This window comes from Varanus komodoensis, unplaced genomic scaffold (genome assembly GCF_004798865.1).
Source record: "Varanus komodoensis strain SLA01 unplaced genomic scaffold, ASM479886v1 scaffold1, whole genome shotgun sequence".
NCBI classification, from domain to species: domain Eukaryota; kingdom Metazoa; phylum Chordata; class Lepidosauria; order Squamata; family Varanidae; genus Varanus; species Varanus komodoensis.
Genome location: NW_025335268.1, coordinates 20,365,758 through 20,380,289, shown reverse-complemented (window position 1 = coordinate 20,380,289; position 14,532 = coordinate 20,365,758). Strand labels below are relative to the sequence as shown.

Sequence of the window (14,532 nt, the reverse complement as noted above, 5' to 3'; positions counted from 1 at the left end):
GGAGGAGGAGGAGGAGGAGGAGGAGACGATACAGATCCATTGTGTAAGCTTGTCTTCTGCTCAATCCATACTGGATTTCATCCACAGTCTTTCCCTTTTCACTTGCCCCCGACTCGTACTGAATCTTGTGTATGCTTGCATATTTGTTTTGCCTTCTTGGTATTGTTTGTGTATTTATACTTAAACTCCTTATCAATATGGGTAGGATTCAGACTTAATCACCCTTGGAGCAGACTCACTGAAATCAATGGAACTTGACAAGCTAGTTGGGTTCACTTGCTTTCAAGGGGTCTACTTGAAGTATATTTATGACAATCCTATGCATGCTTAGATAGATTTTTTTAAAACAATGCCCAGCATTCCCTTGCCAGCCATGCTAATTATGGAATAGTAGGAGTTGTGAGACTTTTTAGAATGCAGACATATGTAGGATCACACCTGAAGTCTTACACAAACTCAAGCTGAGGCTTAGCTAGAAAATATTGTGCAAAATTAGACTATAAGAACATGCATAATTATACTCTGAATGTAAAAGGAAAAGTTGACAGTTCTGCAGTGTCTTGTTGCAGGCAATTCTGTTCATTTGTGCAGAGGTTGCAGTGATACTAAAGTACAAAACTGTTTCCAAAACAACATTAAAGGCTTCCAGATTAGATGGTGTGACTTTACTTAGGCCTGAATGCATACATCTCTCATTCAAGGAATAAAGCACTGCCTGGTGGTCATTGTACATGGACCTTAAGCAGTGTTGGCAGGTCTTAGCTTAAACAGGGCATGGCTTATGGGATTAAACTGGTGAACTTGCTCAGAACAGGTGGAGAAGTTCTTGTTTTCAGCTCATAGGAGGACTGGTGCAGCAATATGTTGGATTCTGTGTTACATAGAGCTCTTCATCAGGCACAATTTTTCCAAGCTTAAGTAGAAACAGTGTTTCATTTCATAAAGATTTAGGCTGCTGTTGGTGAACAAGGACTGAAAAGGTTTTAAAAGCTAGGAGGCTGGTGAAATGACTTGGAGAATGATGTTTTCATTGTATTTGGATTACCATCTGAATTCATGAGCTGAAGTTCTCTGTGTGTGATCTTCTTGTTAGCGTTGTCATCCAGAGCCCAGTAAGAGGATTCCTTCTTGGAGTGGGCGCCCAATATGGATGGAAAAAATGGTTCTTTGCCGGGTGAAGGTTCCACATACCTTTGCTGTTCATTCTTATACTCGGCCCACCATTTGCCAGTACTGCAAACGGCTTCTCAAGGGCCTCTTTCGCCAAGGAATGCAGTGTAAAGGTATTTTACAGCAGAATGGTTAATCTCTATAAATAAAGTTTTGAATACACTCAAGCATCAAACCAATGTTCAAATGAAAACGATTCAGAGAGTAGGGTTGCAAGCTTTGAAGTATTCTTGTCTTTCCTTATTGGGCAGACGCTTTTTCTTTCTTTTTTTAACTTACCACGTAATCTTTTTCTACACAGCACAGAAATTCCTATCTCATCAGTGGTTGGTCGCATCACACTGCTGTACTGACAGGCATAGGATTGTGAATTTCCCATAAATACATATAAGTGGGACCTTTGTGAAAATGTTTCATTATGGAGTTCTTCTGTTTAGGATTCCTGCAGCACATCTTCTCACCTCCCACACTGTTTTGGCCCTTGGGAACACCTGGTTATGGGGTTGCAGTGGGAAGGGACTGTTAGAGAGAATCACCTCTGTTCCCCCATGGCTCTTCCAGTAGGAAGGCCTTGTCAGCAGAGTTCTGTTCCTAGGAAGTCTAATTGAACCTTAATAGATCCTCAATGCTGATCATTTCCATATTTGTATAGTGTCTTACTTTTGATATATTTAGAGTTTTAATAGTGTATGTGGGAGAGGTATAGTGGATACCAGAATACCTGAAGTAACGTCTCCTTCCTCATATGCCCTCACGCCCTTTAAGATCTGCGGGAGAGGCCCTGCTCCGGGAACCCTCCTGAAGGAGGTAAAAAGGACATCTACTTGGAGTAGGGCCTTCTCTGCGGTGGCACCCAGATTGTGGAATGTACTGCCCAGAGAGGTTTGCCTGGTGCCGAGCCTATATTTTTTTTGGCACCAGTTTAGAACCTTTTTATTTAAATGTCATTTTAAAACTTAGTAGTTTTAATAGTTTAACAGTCACTTTGATTTATTTTGTTGGTTATATATTATTTTATTGCATTGTTTTATTGATTGCTTTTATTAGTTGTACGCCATCCTGAGACAACTGTTGTAAAGGACGGCATATAAATGTTTTAAATAAATAAATACAGTTGGCAAACTGGCTGTGTGAATAAGCCTGCTGAAAAGGTTTGCTAGCCTGCTGAGGGTGGGCTGAGAGTTTAGTTTGCTTCTCAACAGCCTGATGTAGCTTTGTGCTTGCTGCAAAGATGGATGGAGCATTCCCATCAGCTTGCATACTTTTCTACATGCAGTTCCTTGTTACTAGTGGCTACCATGTGAATACTTAAATGCAACGTGGGAACTTAACTGTAGTTAGGAGACTGGTGGTGCTAATGTTATGCTAAGCTGTGGTAGTGTCTCAGCTTTATACTAAGGCATCTTATCAAGCTGTTCATCCCTCTCATCATTCCAATGAATAACTTGGAGCTGAAAAAGAAGGAACATGCCAGTGATGTAATGAGAAAGTCGTGTTTCCTGATCATTTCCACATATGTCCTGAAGATAAATTTTGCTTCTGTGTAAGGGATGTTTCACAGGAGTTCTTTCTGAAATACTGAAAATGTAAGTTTTTATTTTCTTGTTTAGATTGCAGGTTTAATTGTCACAAACGTTGTGCCTCTAAAGTACCTAAAGATTGTCTTGGAGAAGTAGTGTTCAATGGAGGTAAGAACAAACATGTCTTGGAAAAGTAAAGAATTTATGGAATGATAAAAATTGGAATCTTTAATTTTAGCCACTTCTCATCTTTCAACACAAAATATCAGTATTAATGTTCCTTCTTTTTTACATTGCATTCTAAGCGGTCTTGAAAAGAGTTTGAATGGTAGACATAAATATAATTTTAATACATTGTTTCTGTATTTTGCAAATTTTATTATGAAATATTTGAGAACAGAAAAATATGGTTGAAAGCCCTTGCTGAAATGTGACAGAGTAGCATCTTGGCCTGTTCAGCATGGTTGATTGGAAGAGCTAGAAAGAATACCCTTATCTTTCCTTATTCTTGACCTGGTCAGCCATTTCAGAGTGGTAACAGACTTTGCAAAAGGACCATTTCCACAGGCCTCCTTCCCTTTCTCTTAGCGCAACCTTTCTTAACTGGGTGTCCTCTGTGTATGTTGGACTACAAATCCCACTGTCCTTAATCAGCATAAACCATGCTGACTGGGAATAATGGAATTCATAGTCCAATACAGCTGGAAGGTCCCAGGTCTGGAGCAGCTGTACAAGTTTAACTTTAATTCTGTGGTATTAACTGTAGATGAAGGACCAAATTCCTCATCTAGAAGATGATGTGCTATGGGGAACGTGCACAATTTTTCATAGCAAAAAGGTGCTACTTTCTGAATTGGCTCTAAATCATCAATTCCATTTCAGTCAGACATTAATTTTTTGTTGTTGGGGGAGTAGAATTAGCTTCAGCCATTTTGATCTTTTCTTCTTGGCTCCTTGTACTACTCACATTTGCTCTTATGGAATTGGCTTCCTAGCCCTGATCCTGGTTTCATAATTTGTGTGGTGTGTGGAACCTTATATTTGACACCTCTGTTTTAATTGCTAGTCTCAGTTAGGATTGTCCTTGGTCAAGTATTATACATTCCTCAATCTGTTCTGTGTAGCAGTGATTAAAATAGAATACTTGCTAAAGCTAATTGAATGAAGTGGTGGAGGATTTAGTTGTTCATGTCAAATTCCTCTTCTGTAGTTTTGTTCCTGCAACTGCCTTAAGAGATAGGATTGTTTCTTCCACCCTTTCTGTGTGTGAGAGAAAGAGTGTTAGTAAGTTGTGGTTAGGGATTTCAGTGAAATCTTCAACAGTTTCAAACATGTTTAGATTTCTGTGAATCTGACCTGCAGATTCTGCAGTGGACTTGTGGATAGGATTTTTTTTTTTTTTAGTTTCCAAAATTTTGCACAAATTGAATTGTAGAAAATGAATGAAAATGCTCCCCTCTCATAGACTAAAATGTGAATGGGAGGATTGTACATTTTTTGCGACTACACATTATATAAGTTTAGGAAATACCAAAATATTCTAACAAAAAATTTTGTTAAATCTTTTTCACAAATTTTTAGGTACAATGGAATGAAAGATGCCTCTTGGTATGCGGAAAAGATTTAACAGAAATGGATTTAGCAAATCTAAACATCCCTTGTTGTGACTGCCTGTGTTTCACAGTTCTGGTGTGCTTGAGGCTGCAGGAAACTAGACTGAATTTGCATCGGTAATGAACCAGGTGTAAGGGAGTTCTGTTCTCAGATTCCCATCCTGTCCACACCCTTTCCTGGAAAGACCTGGTCATGATGATGTTACATCAGAGGATAGGGAGTCATCTGGCACAGGAGATGGAAGAACTGTGTGTATGCCAACTTTCCACTGATGGAAAATTGCCCTGTGTCAGGAAGTACCTGCATAGCATGAAGTAGACTTTGCAAAATAAAAAGCTTCGCCCAAATGTTTATGCCAGTTCTTCTGTCTTGGCTGTATTTGGCTGAATTTCTGTACTTTTGCTACATATAAACAGAATGGTGCATCAGTAATGTTGTCAGTAATTTGATATCTTTCCTGATTAGATTTTTCTGGCTAAAACTGTCTGCTAAAAGATTGTGCCATTGTCCTGAAATAAATACTGATTCTCTGTTTTATTTTGTGTTTTGTTTTGGAATAAGAACCGGCTAGTCCAGGTCAAGATATTGATATGCCAATGGAGGTTGACAGCAATGAAATGAATAATGATGGTGGTAGGGGCTTGGATGATGTGGAAGAACCCTCTCCTCCAGAAGACAAAATATTTTTTATGGATCCAGCAGATCTTGATGGGGACAAAGATGAAGAGGCAGTCAAAACCATCAGGTTTGTGAAATCAAGGCATTACAAGGAGAGTACACACAGAATGTCCATGTCTCTGAATTAAGTTCCCATAGTAAAGGAATTTTTCTGTGCAATCCCAAATGAATCTTGCTGTTCACATTTTTGAATTAGCTTGCTTTTACAAGACATGATTTTCCAGTCTTGAGCAGAAGGGAAAAACTGGAAAATTAACAGAACTGATGAATGCAGAAGCATGTAAGCATGCCCTTTTCAGAAGTTGAGCCGCCTCTTGATAGTCAACCTGGAAATAATAAAATTAGTGAAGAATGGTTGGCTGTATAGAATAGTTGATGGAAAATGCTATGTTGACCTAGATTTATAGGACTACTTTATTCTCTTGACCTTAGGCCAAACTAATTCCAATCCTAATGCAAGTTAATTGATTAAAATGGAGTTACATAAGGAATCAATTTGGCACTTTTGTGTGTATTTGGAAGTTAATCTGAAAGAAACAACTTCATGTTAAATGTAATTTCTAAAGGGATACTTTGTATTTTTTCTTATGTATGTACCAGGGTGAATGATAACTTGTAACATTTTAAAAAAAGAGGCGAACCCATGTAGTTTATTAGATAAAGAACTAAATTTGGATTGATTCTTAGTCATGGACTCATGTAGCCTTAAGAATGGAATCTTTAATTTTCACTTCCATGCTGTAAAATGGAAATAATAAGCAGCAGTTTTCGCAGAGATATTATGAAAAGGAAAGGAACGATTATAAAGCACTTTGTTCAGCGAAAGTGCTATCTGTTTGCCTAAGATCAAATTCCCATTGGCCTGCTGTGTGCTGCTTCTCCATAATAGTGAGGATTTGGGCTGGAAAAAAAAGGGAATCAGAGTGCAAGGCCTTCATTGGCATCATCTTTCTTACCCTATGTCTCTTCTTTCCTCCCATGGATATCAGAGTGGAAGTGGTGGGAGCCCTTCTCCTAATGGATATCATGCAGGATAGGATCCTATCTTGCATGCAAAAGACAGAGGAACACAGGAAGATTGCTTTTATTTTAGGATAGGCTTTTCATTTTCCTTTGCTATTTTCTGGTGGGAAAGATGCTAAGTTGTTTATATTTTGGATTGGTGAGGAAACTTTTAGTAACTTAGTTGTGGTGGGGTTGTTACAAGCTTAAGATACACTCATCTTACTTCAGGATACATTTTTGTCTGCCATTGCATTATGTAGGGTCCTAGTACTGGAGCAAAAAGTGGCTTCTTAATGTTTCATCCATCAATCGGTCACTCAATCAATTGTGCTCACTTTTATCCCAGCCAGGTACATTAAACCATTTCCCCATTATTGCATACTTCATGTAGAAGCATGAAGATCTGAGGATCTTTGAGGTCATAAGAAATACAGATGGCCAAAGTGTGCAAGCACCCTAAGAGCACTCCTGCTCCTGCACAAAATGGTTGATGAATGTAGATGCAGCACAGGATCAAAAGGATGCTCCTAGGAATTCTTTCTGTGTTGCAGAGAATATTAGAGGACAACTCGGGCATTGCTAGTGCTTGCTATACAAGAGGTAACTGGTGCACCTTGGCATCTTCTGTCATGTTGCAAAGGACTTTGAGGGACGCACCTGAGACTTTGGAGTGTAGTCCCTCAGCATGGTAAAATGATTTTGCCTGATCCTGGAGAGGGTGATAGCAAAAGCTCCTCTGAACCAAATGCTCATAGCAGATGTGGCCTGCATCACGATGGCTGTATTCAGAAGATCGTTGTCAGGGTGGAATTTATGAGCAAGGAGATACTCTTTCCTCAAAACTTGCCCTGAATTTATAGTACCATTTTTGGATGTGATGGAATCTGTATGATTAGAATAGTGTATTTCTTTTTTCAACAGCCCATCGACAAGCAATAATATTCCATTAATGAGGGTTGTGCAGTCAGTCAAGCACACGAAGAGGAAGAGCAGTACAATGGTGAAGGAAGGCTGGATGGTGCATTACACTAGCAGAGACAACCTGGTCAGTCATTAAACTAAGTATTCTGCTTTAAAACCCTCAGAAAGGACAATAATTCAGCATGGTAGCTTTGTGAGAGCAGGCAGGGGTTTGTCACTGTCCGCTATGAAAGGAGAAAACATCCCTGGGTGCTTGTTGATGAGCTGTCTGCCAAAACGACCAACAGAACCCCTTGTGCTTGCTGGGCTCAGGAGCATAGCCATCACAGACCTGCTTCGAAATAGGATAGCAACATGCCTGTCAAATTAAGTAGGATATTTCAGCAAGTGCCAAGCAGTAAAATTGTTCCTCACCCCCTGCCCCCACCTCTCTAGTGTTCTGAGCTCTGGTCTTGTCCTGTATACTTTTTCTACTGCTGATAGCAGTGGTTTGAATGAAGGGTTGTGAGGCAGGAGGTTGGGAGAGAGGCTGTTTCACTTTCCTGGCACTACAGCCTGATCTAAGTTTCTCCAAGGCAAGGCTCCCAACTTAGCCTTCGAGGTGCAATCGGGCCAGAATTTTGTTTCCTTTGTCCACCCTTCTCCTGCCTGTTTTGATCCATATAGCAGTCTTCTATGCCATGTGGAGTCTTTGATTTGTTTATTCCATTTACATCCTGCCCAATAGCCTATGCTTTCTGGGTGTTTCACAACAATTAAAAGCATAAAAATAACCTACAACACACTATAAAAGTTTATACTGTGGTATAAAATAGAAATAAGCCAGAGTAAAATCTAGCAGCAGTATAATGATTTAAAATAAAGGATTTGAAACAGATCGAAACTAGAATTTCTGGGAAAATAAAAATATCCTTACCTGGTGCTAGAAAGGGTTCATGGTATATGCCAGTAGAACCTCTCTGGGAAGATCATTCCCAGTTGGGCTGCCACAGTAGAGAAGGCCCTTATCTTAGTAGCTACCCACATGACTTTGGCAGGAACTTCTGCACAAGAATTGCTGTGGTTGATCTTAGAGTCTGATCAGTTCATATGGAAGGAGATGATCCTTCAGGTAACCTTGCCTGTTAACAGTTAACACAAGCCCTTTGCCAAAATATTGGAAATGCAGTATCTACTGCAGTACCTACTGCCGCTGATATAGGATATGAGGTCAGGTTAGTTTCTTGTGTAAAAAGGGACACAACATGTGCTGGGAAACTGATCCTGATCAGGATTGGGCATTATCTAAAAGTATGCAGTATTTATAAGTATAATTGATAGACTTACCTTAAAGGTATAAGCTCAAGTAGAAGTAAATGCTGTTGAAACTTCCAGGGCCAATTCAAATAGAAGGTTCTAGCTACATCTTAATGAGAAATCTTTCTGTATTCATTGTAGAGAAAAAGACATTACTGGAGACTGGATAGCAAATGTCTTACGCTATTTCAGAATGAATCTGGGACAAAGTATTACAAGGTAAATAATGTTGCAAATCCAATCCCTTATTAATACAGTTATTAATGTATTAATATTATGTATTAATATGTATTAATATATGTATTAAAATTCCACCTTTCTACTGTTACTTCATCTCAGGCTGGCTCCCGTCATTTCCTGCTTTTTCATCTGATTATTTTTTAATTTAGTTGAAACTAGGATATATGTTTACAATCATTAGCATTTTGATGAAGTTCCACTGTGTCTCCAGTGTACAGTTTTTCTATTTGCTTATTTGTGCACTACAGAACACAGCTATATTTAGATATTTTGTGCCCTTTGATACCAGAATTGGGAAAAATAGAAGTAAAGACTTGTGTTTGTGTGTGTACATATATGTGATTGTGTGCATGCAAAAAAATTAGTCCTGGCTCATGCCATAGCTCAAAAGAGAGCATTTGGAAGGCTATAAAAATGAAAATATGGCATCCACACCTGTTTGCAGAGGACCTGTGGAGCAGTTCTCATTGGATACAGCACAGTGATTCCAAAAAAATAGGTCAGGTCATTAGCATTCTAGCAGTGATGCTGAGGAAAAGGATGGATGCAGCAGACACCTGTAATGTTTCGGTGCAGAACTTTAATTCGGCCGCAGGCCTAAATATCATTTTGGAGATGCTCCCAGGGACTGAAAAGGGGTCATAGCCAAAAATGCCAGCATATTTTAGTTTAAAGCTCTTATATCCAGTAACTAAGCCTTAGAAGAGATATTTCAACCTTTTAGAATGGGGAAAACTGCACAAAACCTGGAAAACCACCAAACAATTGGCGGTCAAGGAAAATGAATGGAGCATGCTATTTGGGGGACCCCAAAAGTTCAGATTGGGAGCCTAGGAGGGCAGATTGAGCCCCTGAGATTCTGTACCCCAACATAACTCAAGGTGGGTAATCTTTTCGGGGCTGAAGCTATATTCCATCATGGGAAGGTGACTGAGAGTCACATAATGGCAGTGGATGGAACCAAAAACAAAAGTGAGTGGGTATGCTCTTTTCTTTCTTTCCTCTTTCCCCTTGTTCTCTCTCCATTCATGATTATCTTTCATGTTTTCATGTTCTCTTTCACATGTGTCCAAGCATCTTCTCTCTTCCTCCTTCATTCATCCCTTCATTTTCTTGCATATGCTGTTCCACACATTCAAAAGTTCTCACTGTAGTTACTCTGCTCCTGTGAGCCAGCCATTCTGTCTACTTCTTACATCTTTTTGGAACTTTCTCAGCTGCAGGAATACAAGAAAGAATCCAGCAGGCTGACTGTAGAGCATGCCAGAGTGCATGATCTTCTTGGTGCTGTCTGTAGCCAGCCTTCTGGGTGTTGCTGTCAGAGTTACCTGCCAGATGATGCAGTGGCCTCCACATTTGGGGACCGGACTGCCTGGCTGAATGGCTCATTATGGGCCCCAAAGAGCCAACTGGCAACATTGGTGACTGTTGGGAGGATGCTAGCTTCAGCTGCAACTCTGGCATGGCAAAATCAGTGGTGGTAACTTGGACAGTGCGTAAGGCATCTGATGAGCACATGAGAGAACCTTGTGGGCAGCATGTAGTCCGTAGTTTGGCCCAATGTCTCATAATCTGAGGGGGAAACCCCAGCTGAATCCTGAGCAAAACTTCATTGGTTGATCTTTTTTACTGAAATATTTATGGAACGCTTTGGGGCAGAAAAGAGGGACTGGAACCAGCACCACTCAATGCAAGCCACACCTTCCTAGTTGAGTGCCATACTACTGAAATTTTCTCATAGCTGTGACTCAGACTCACACAAGTTGTTGTTGTTGCACACCCTTCCTTTTTTGTGTTTAACACTTTTCTATTTCCTTTAGGAGATTCCACTTTCTGAAATTCTTCAGGTGACTCAGCCACGGGATTTCTCTAACATGGTGCAGGGCAGCAACCCTCACTGCTTTGAAATAATAACTGACACAATGGTGTACTTTGTTGGTGAGAACAATGGCAGCAGCCACCACAACCCTGTTTTAGCTGCCACTGGCGTTGGACTGGATGTCGCACAGAGCTGGGAGAAAGCTATTCGTCAGGCTTTGATGCCAGTCACACCTCAGGCTAGCATTTGCACTGCTGCAGGCCAAGGGAAAGACCACAGTAAGAGCAGAAGAACACTTACTTCTTCTTCATCATGAACTGCTAAGAAATTGGCCCTGGTTTAGCAAAGTTCTGTATTCTGTGTAATGGCTGACAGTGTTAGTGGGGAGCATGAGTGATCACATCATCTTCATTATTGATATTAGTCCAGTTCTAGCATTTCTTTTGACTTACAGTATGAATAGTAAATTCTTTGTTGAACTTTTCTGTCACCCTTTCTATTAGCTTAATATTTGGCTTCTTCCATTTAATAGTAAATTACGTTTTTGAAAACTCAGATCTCCCTCACCTAAAAAAGTTGCTTGGTGCTTAAACATTTGGTATCTGGGGAATTATCCTTCCTGCCACTCCAAATGGGTACTTGATACTTGTTGCAAGGATCTTATGTGAGATAGAGCTTTCTTCAGTAGTATTTTACATGTATCCTACTCAGAGCCATGATTGTTTAACCTTGCAGTAATTGATATGGCTGATTCTGTGTTAAACTCCCAAGTGCTTTACATGTGGCTTTAGTATGTTAGTGTGGCCATCAGGGACCTTGAGTTCATGGTGTGTCAGTTCTACATACATAGCCACTAAAGCTTAATTTACATGGGAAACTGGATAGTGCGCCATTCATAGTTAGTATCCTTCTTCTTCCTGTTTATTTATATGGTGCCTTTTCAATTGATACTCAAAGCAGTTTATGAAGAGAGTAAACAAATGGATATATTGACAAAACTACAATAATATATTTATCAAATGCATTTCATGATATATCCAGATTATAGAGATTATAGAGTTAAGAGACATTAGAAGTCAAAAAAATCCCTAAATATATGAAAACCCATTTCTTTCAGAAGTAAGCTGTCACAAAATTGGGCTCATTTTTTAAATACATCTTTTGCTAACTAACCCTAATCACTAGGATATTAGTGGTAAATACATCAATATCCAGACATGACAATATAAACCATATAAATATTTCAAGTCTATCAAAGTATCAACATTATAGTACAATAGTCCTTTCAGTGCCATGGTCAGAGGAGGCCTTGTTATGCTAGCATTGTCTCTTCAAACCATGTCTTTCAATGCTCTCTCTTTATATCTGTTACAGCTTTTGGCTAAACCTGTGAAGTAATCAAGTGTTTGGATTAGGAGTGGGCAATAATTTGGAGTCTACAAGCACTTCTTATTTGAAATCTGTCAGCAGATACCACAAAACATTGTCAGGTGGATTTGGTCACTGGGTAGTCTCCTCGCCTCCTCCTCTTCTATTCCTTTGTCTTGCTCACAGTTTCTGCCTTCTTTCTGATAGGCAGTGTGCAGGGATAGGAGAGGAAAGGAACCTGTAAAATAAGGCCGGTGTGGTGGAAACACAAACTGGGCTTCTTTCTGTGGAGGAAATGGGGGAACTGTAGGTTTAGTCCTGATATTAAAACCAGCTCCTTGGACAGTGTGGCCCTGAACTAGGGTAGATGAATAGAGAAGATGACCAGGACAGAGAATGTGGAGAAAATCATGTATGAAAAACTGCTAGAAAAGTGAAAATCTACAAGAATTGGATGTTGGTTGACAAGGAGAGGGTCTTTGATCAAACATTAATAAAGGAAGCAGTGGCAGAGCTTAACTTCCAAAAGAGTAGTGTTGGAGCTGCAAGACCAATATGGTAGTCTGGAACTGATAAGAGATTGCTGGGTTGAGCCTTTGGCACAGATGCTAGGCACAGTATTTTCTGTGGTTTGGGCTGTGCTTGTGTTTGCTGCATTTTGTACGTCACAAATGGGCATACGCAAGCCTTTTAGTTCTTGAGGAGCACAGACTGAAGGAGAGCATGTAGTTGGAGAACAAGGGGGACATGTGCAATAAGTTTACTACAGAGCTGAAGAAAAATATTCTATACTGCCTAAGGAAGTGAGGAGTCTGGTGCTGTTGGCATTGGAGCTAGGGAACCTTGCAGTTTGTGGGTTGCGTGGCTCAAACAAGCAGCTAAAGACACGAAGAGGGAGCTAGGGCTAAATTTCAAATGCCACTTGTCTGCTAAATGTTGCTTGTAGCTCATTGGTTTTTTACTGTCATATTGCCTCCACATTTAAAACACATATGCTTTTTCATTGCAGAAGAATTGTCTGTCAGCATTTCGGTTTCAAATTGCCAGATCCAAGAAAATGTGGTAAGTCACAAAGTGTAATACTCTTGTACATAGACAGTTATCTATCATCCTCTGATGGTCATTTTGTATCAAAATAATAAAAAATGAAAGTCATAATGGGACAGTTTGCATGACAGTGGCTTGTAAATGAATTGTATAGTATGGGTTGTCTGTGGAATAACCCATGGTGTGCCCAGCAGATGATTGGGCTTACTGTGGGTTGTTCTTCCCATCTTCCCCAGCCCATCTTAGTAACCCAGGGTCCTGCACTGTAGCTCCATTTTATTTCTTCTGCTCTGATCCAGTCATGACATCATTTCGCTCATGTTTTTCCCTGCCTGGAGCTCGATGACACTATCAGTAACAGTGTTTCACTGATGCCCAAATAGCATTTTAGAACCATCACTGGCTCTTTACACTATTGGGGTATGTGCATATGTGTGACACAAATGCGTGCAGTTTGGTTTGCCTTTAAAAAAACTGCACCCTACAAGGAAACTAATTAATGGAAGCTTGCTTCATCAATTCCCTGGTCAGTGTCTGCTGTCAAAATGCAGTAGGCGCCATCCATGGCCATTGAGCAAGCAGGGCTGCATGTGTCTTGCTTTGTGCATACTTGAGAGCTGTTAGTTAGTGAACTGTCAGTTGAAAAGCAAAGACGTGAAGAGTTTTTTTCCCATCAAACGGGGGTCATGAGTATATCACTTTTTAGATTTGTTGTTGTTGTTGTTGCCCTGAATATTCTCAGACCCCCTCCAACATTTTCACAGTTTCCCCATGCTGCCTAGAAGACTGGGGTTTTCCTCAGGCAGGATGTAGCTGGAGACACATTTTTGGAATACACATTGCCATGGAGTGAAAACCATGCCATTTTTATGTAATCTCTCCTTCTTCCCCTTCTTGCCAAGCATGTCACTATCTATGGTAAATAGTAGTAGCAGTAGTTAACAATTGCTGTAGGTGGAAACAGACAGAACCTACCTTAAAAGGATTGTCACAATCTTTTTCCTCCATCCTTTTAGTGTGCATGTAGTGTAGTTTTTGATTTCTTAGTGTCTAACCTCAGTTATCATCCAGATCTGAAATTCTCAAGTGGTTTAATGCTTACTTTCTGCTGCCTACACCTTTCCCTTCTACAGGATATCAGTTCGGTATATCAGATCTTTGCTGATGAAGTGCTTGGTTCTGGTCAGTTTGGAATTGTGTATGGAGGTAAGCTTGAATAAACATTATTGCAATTGCAGACTTGTGAAGAGACTTGTGGCTTTTGTGTATTTTTCCTCTGAAAAATTGAGATAAAAAACAAACATGGGTATTTACTATAAAAACATAAGTGATTACAGAAATAATGAGAGAGGCCAAACAATGAGGGACATTGAGAGCAATAATGGAGGTTGTAGCTTAGCAGTATAGCATATGTTTTGCATGCCGAAGGGCCCAGATTCAACCTCTTGCATCTCTAGGTAAGGCTGGAAAGCTATGTGCCTGAAACCCAAGAGAGCTGCTGCCAGTTTGTGTAGCCATCTTTAATAACTAGATGGAGCAACTTTCTAAACATGTGATTTCACTGTCTAACTTGCCTGGTTTGCTTTTTTGCAATTCCATGTTCAAAATCATCTTGGCAGCTACCAGGGTTAGAAAGAGTTCTCACAGTTCTAACAGACTGGCTGTGTTCATACGGTACAGCAAACAGCCCTGTACTGTTTCTACAGCATGCAGATTTTTGCCCAGACTTAACAATCATGTGGTTACCCAGGCAGTATGGTTTCCCAGCTCCCCACTCCATCCTCCCAGCTTCACCACGCATCCCAGCAGCCCCCATGAACAAAATACTTGCCCTTTCCCTATTTTTGCCTTGGA

The 14,532-nt window shown here is 40.1% G+C and overlaps 1 protein-coding gene across 6 annotated transcripts in view; it reads left to right on the top strand.

Annotated features, from left to right (window-relative positions):
- The window catches only part of PRKD3 (protein kinase D3), a 58,255-nt gene that overhangs the window by 30,845 nt on the left and 12,878 nt on the right, over positions 1-14,532 (top strand). For all 6 annotated transcript variants that reach the window (XM_044416919.1, XM_044456387.1, XM_044417165.1 and 3 more), the window contains 8 exons: positions 1,094-1,283; positions 2,781-2,858; positions 4,866-5,049; positions 6,909-7,032; positions 8,346-8,423; positions 10,265-10,541; positions 12,641-12,693; positions 13,812-13,884. In XM_044416919.1, coding sequence (XP_044272854.1) covers positions 1,094-1,283; positions 2,781-2,858; positions 4,866-5,049; positions 6,909-7,032; positions 8,346-8,423; positions 10,265-10,541; positions 12,641-12,693; positions 13,812-13,884 — 1,057 coding nt within the window. The remainder of the gene's footprint in view (positions 1-1,093; positions 1,284-2,780; positions 2,859-4,865; positions 5,050-6,908; positions 7,033-8,345; positions 8,424-10,264; positions 10,542-12,640; positions 12,694-13,811; positions 13,885-14,532) is intronic.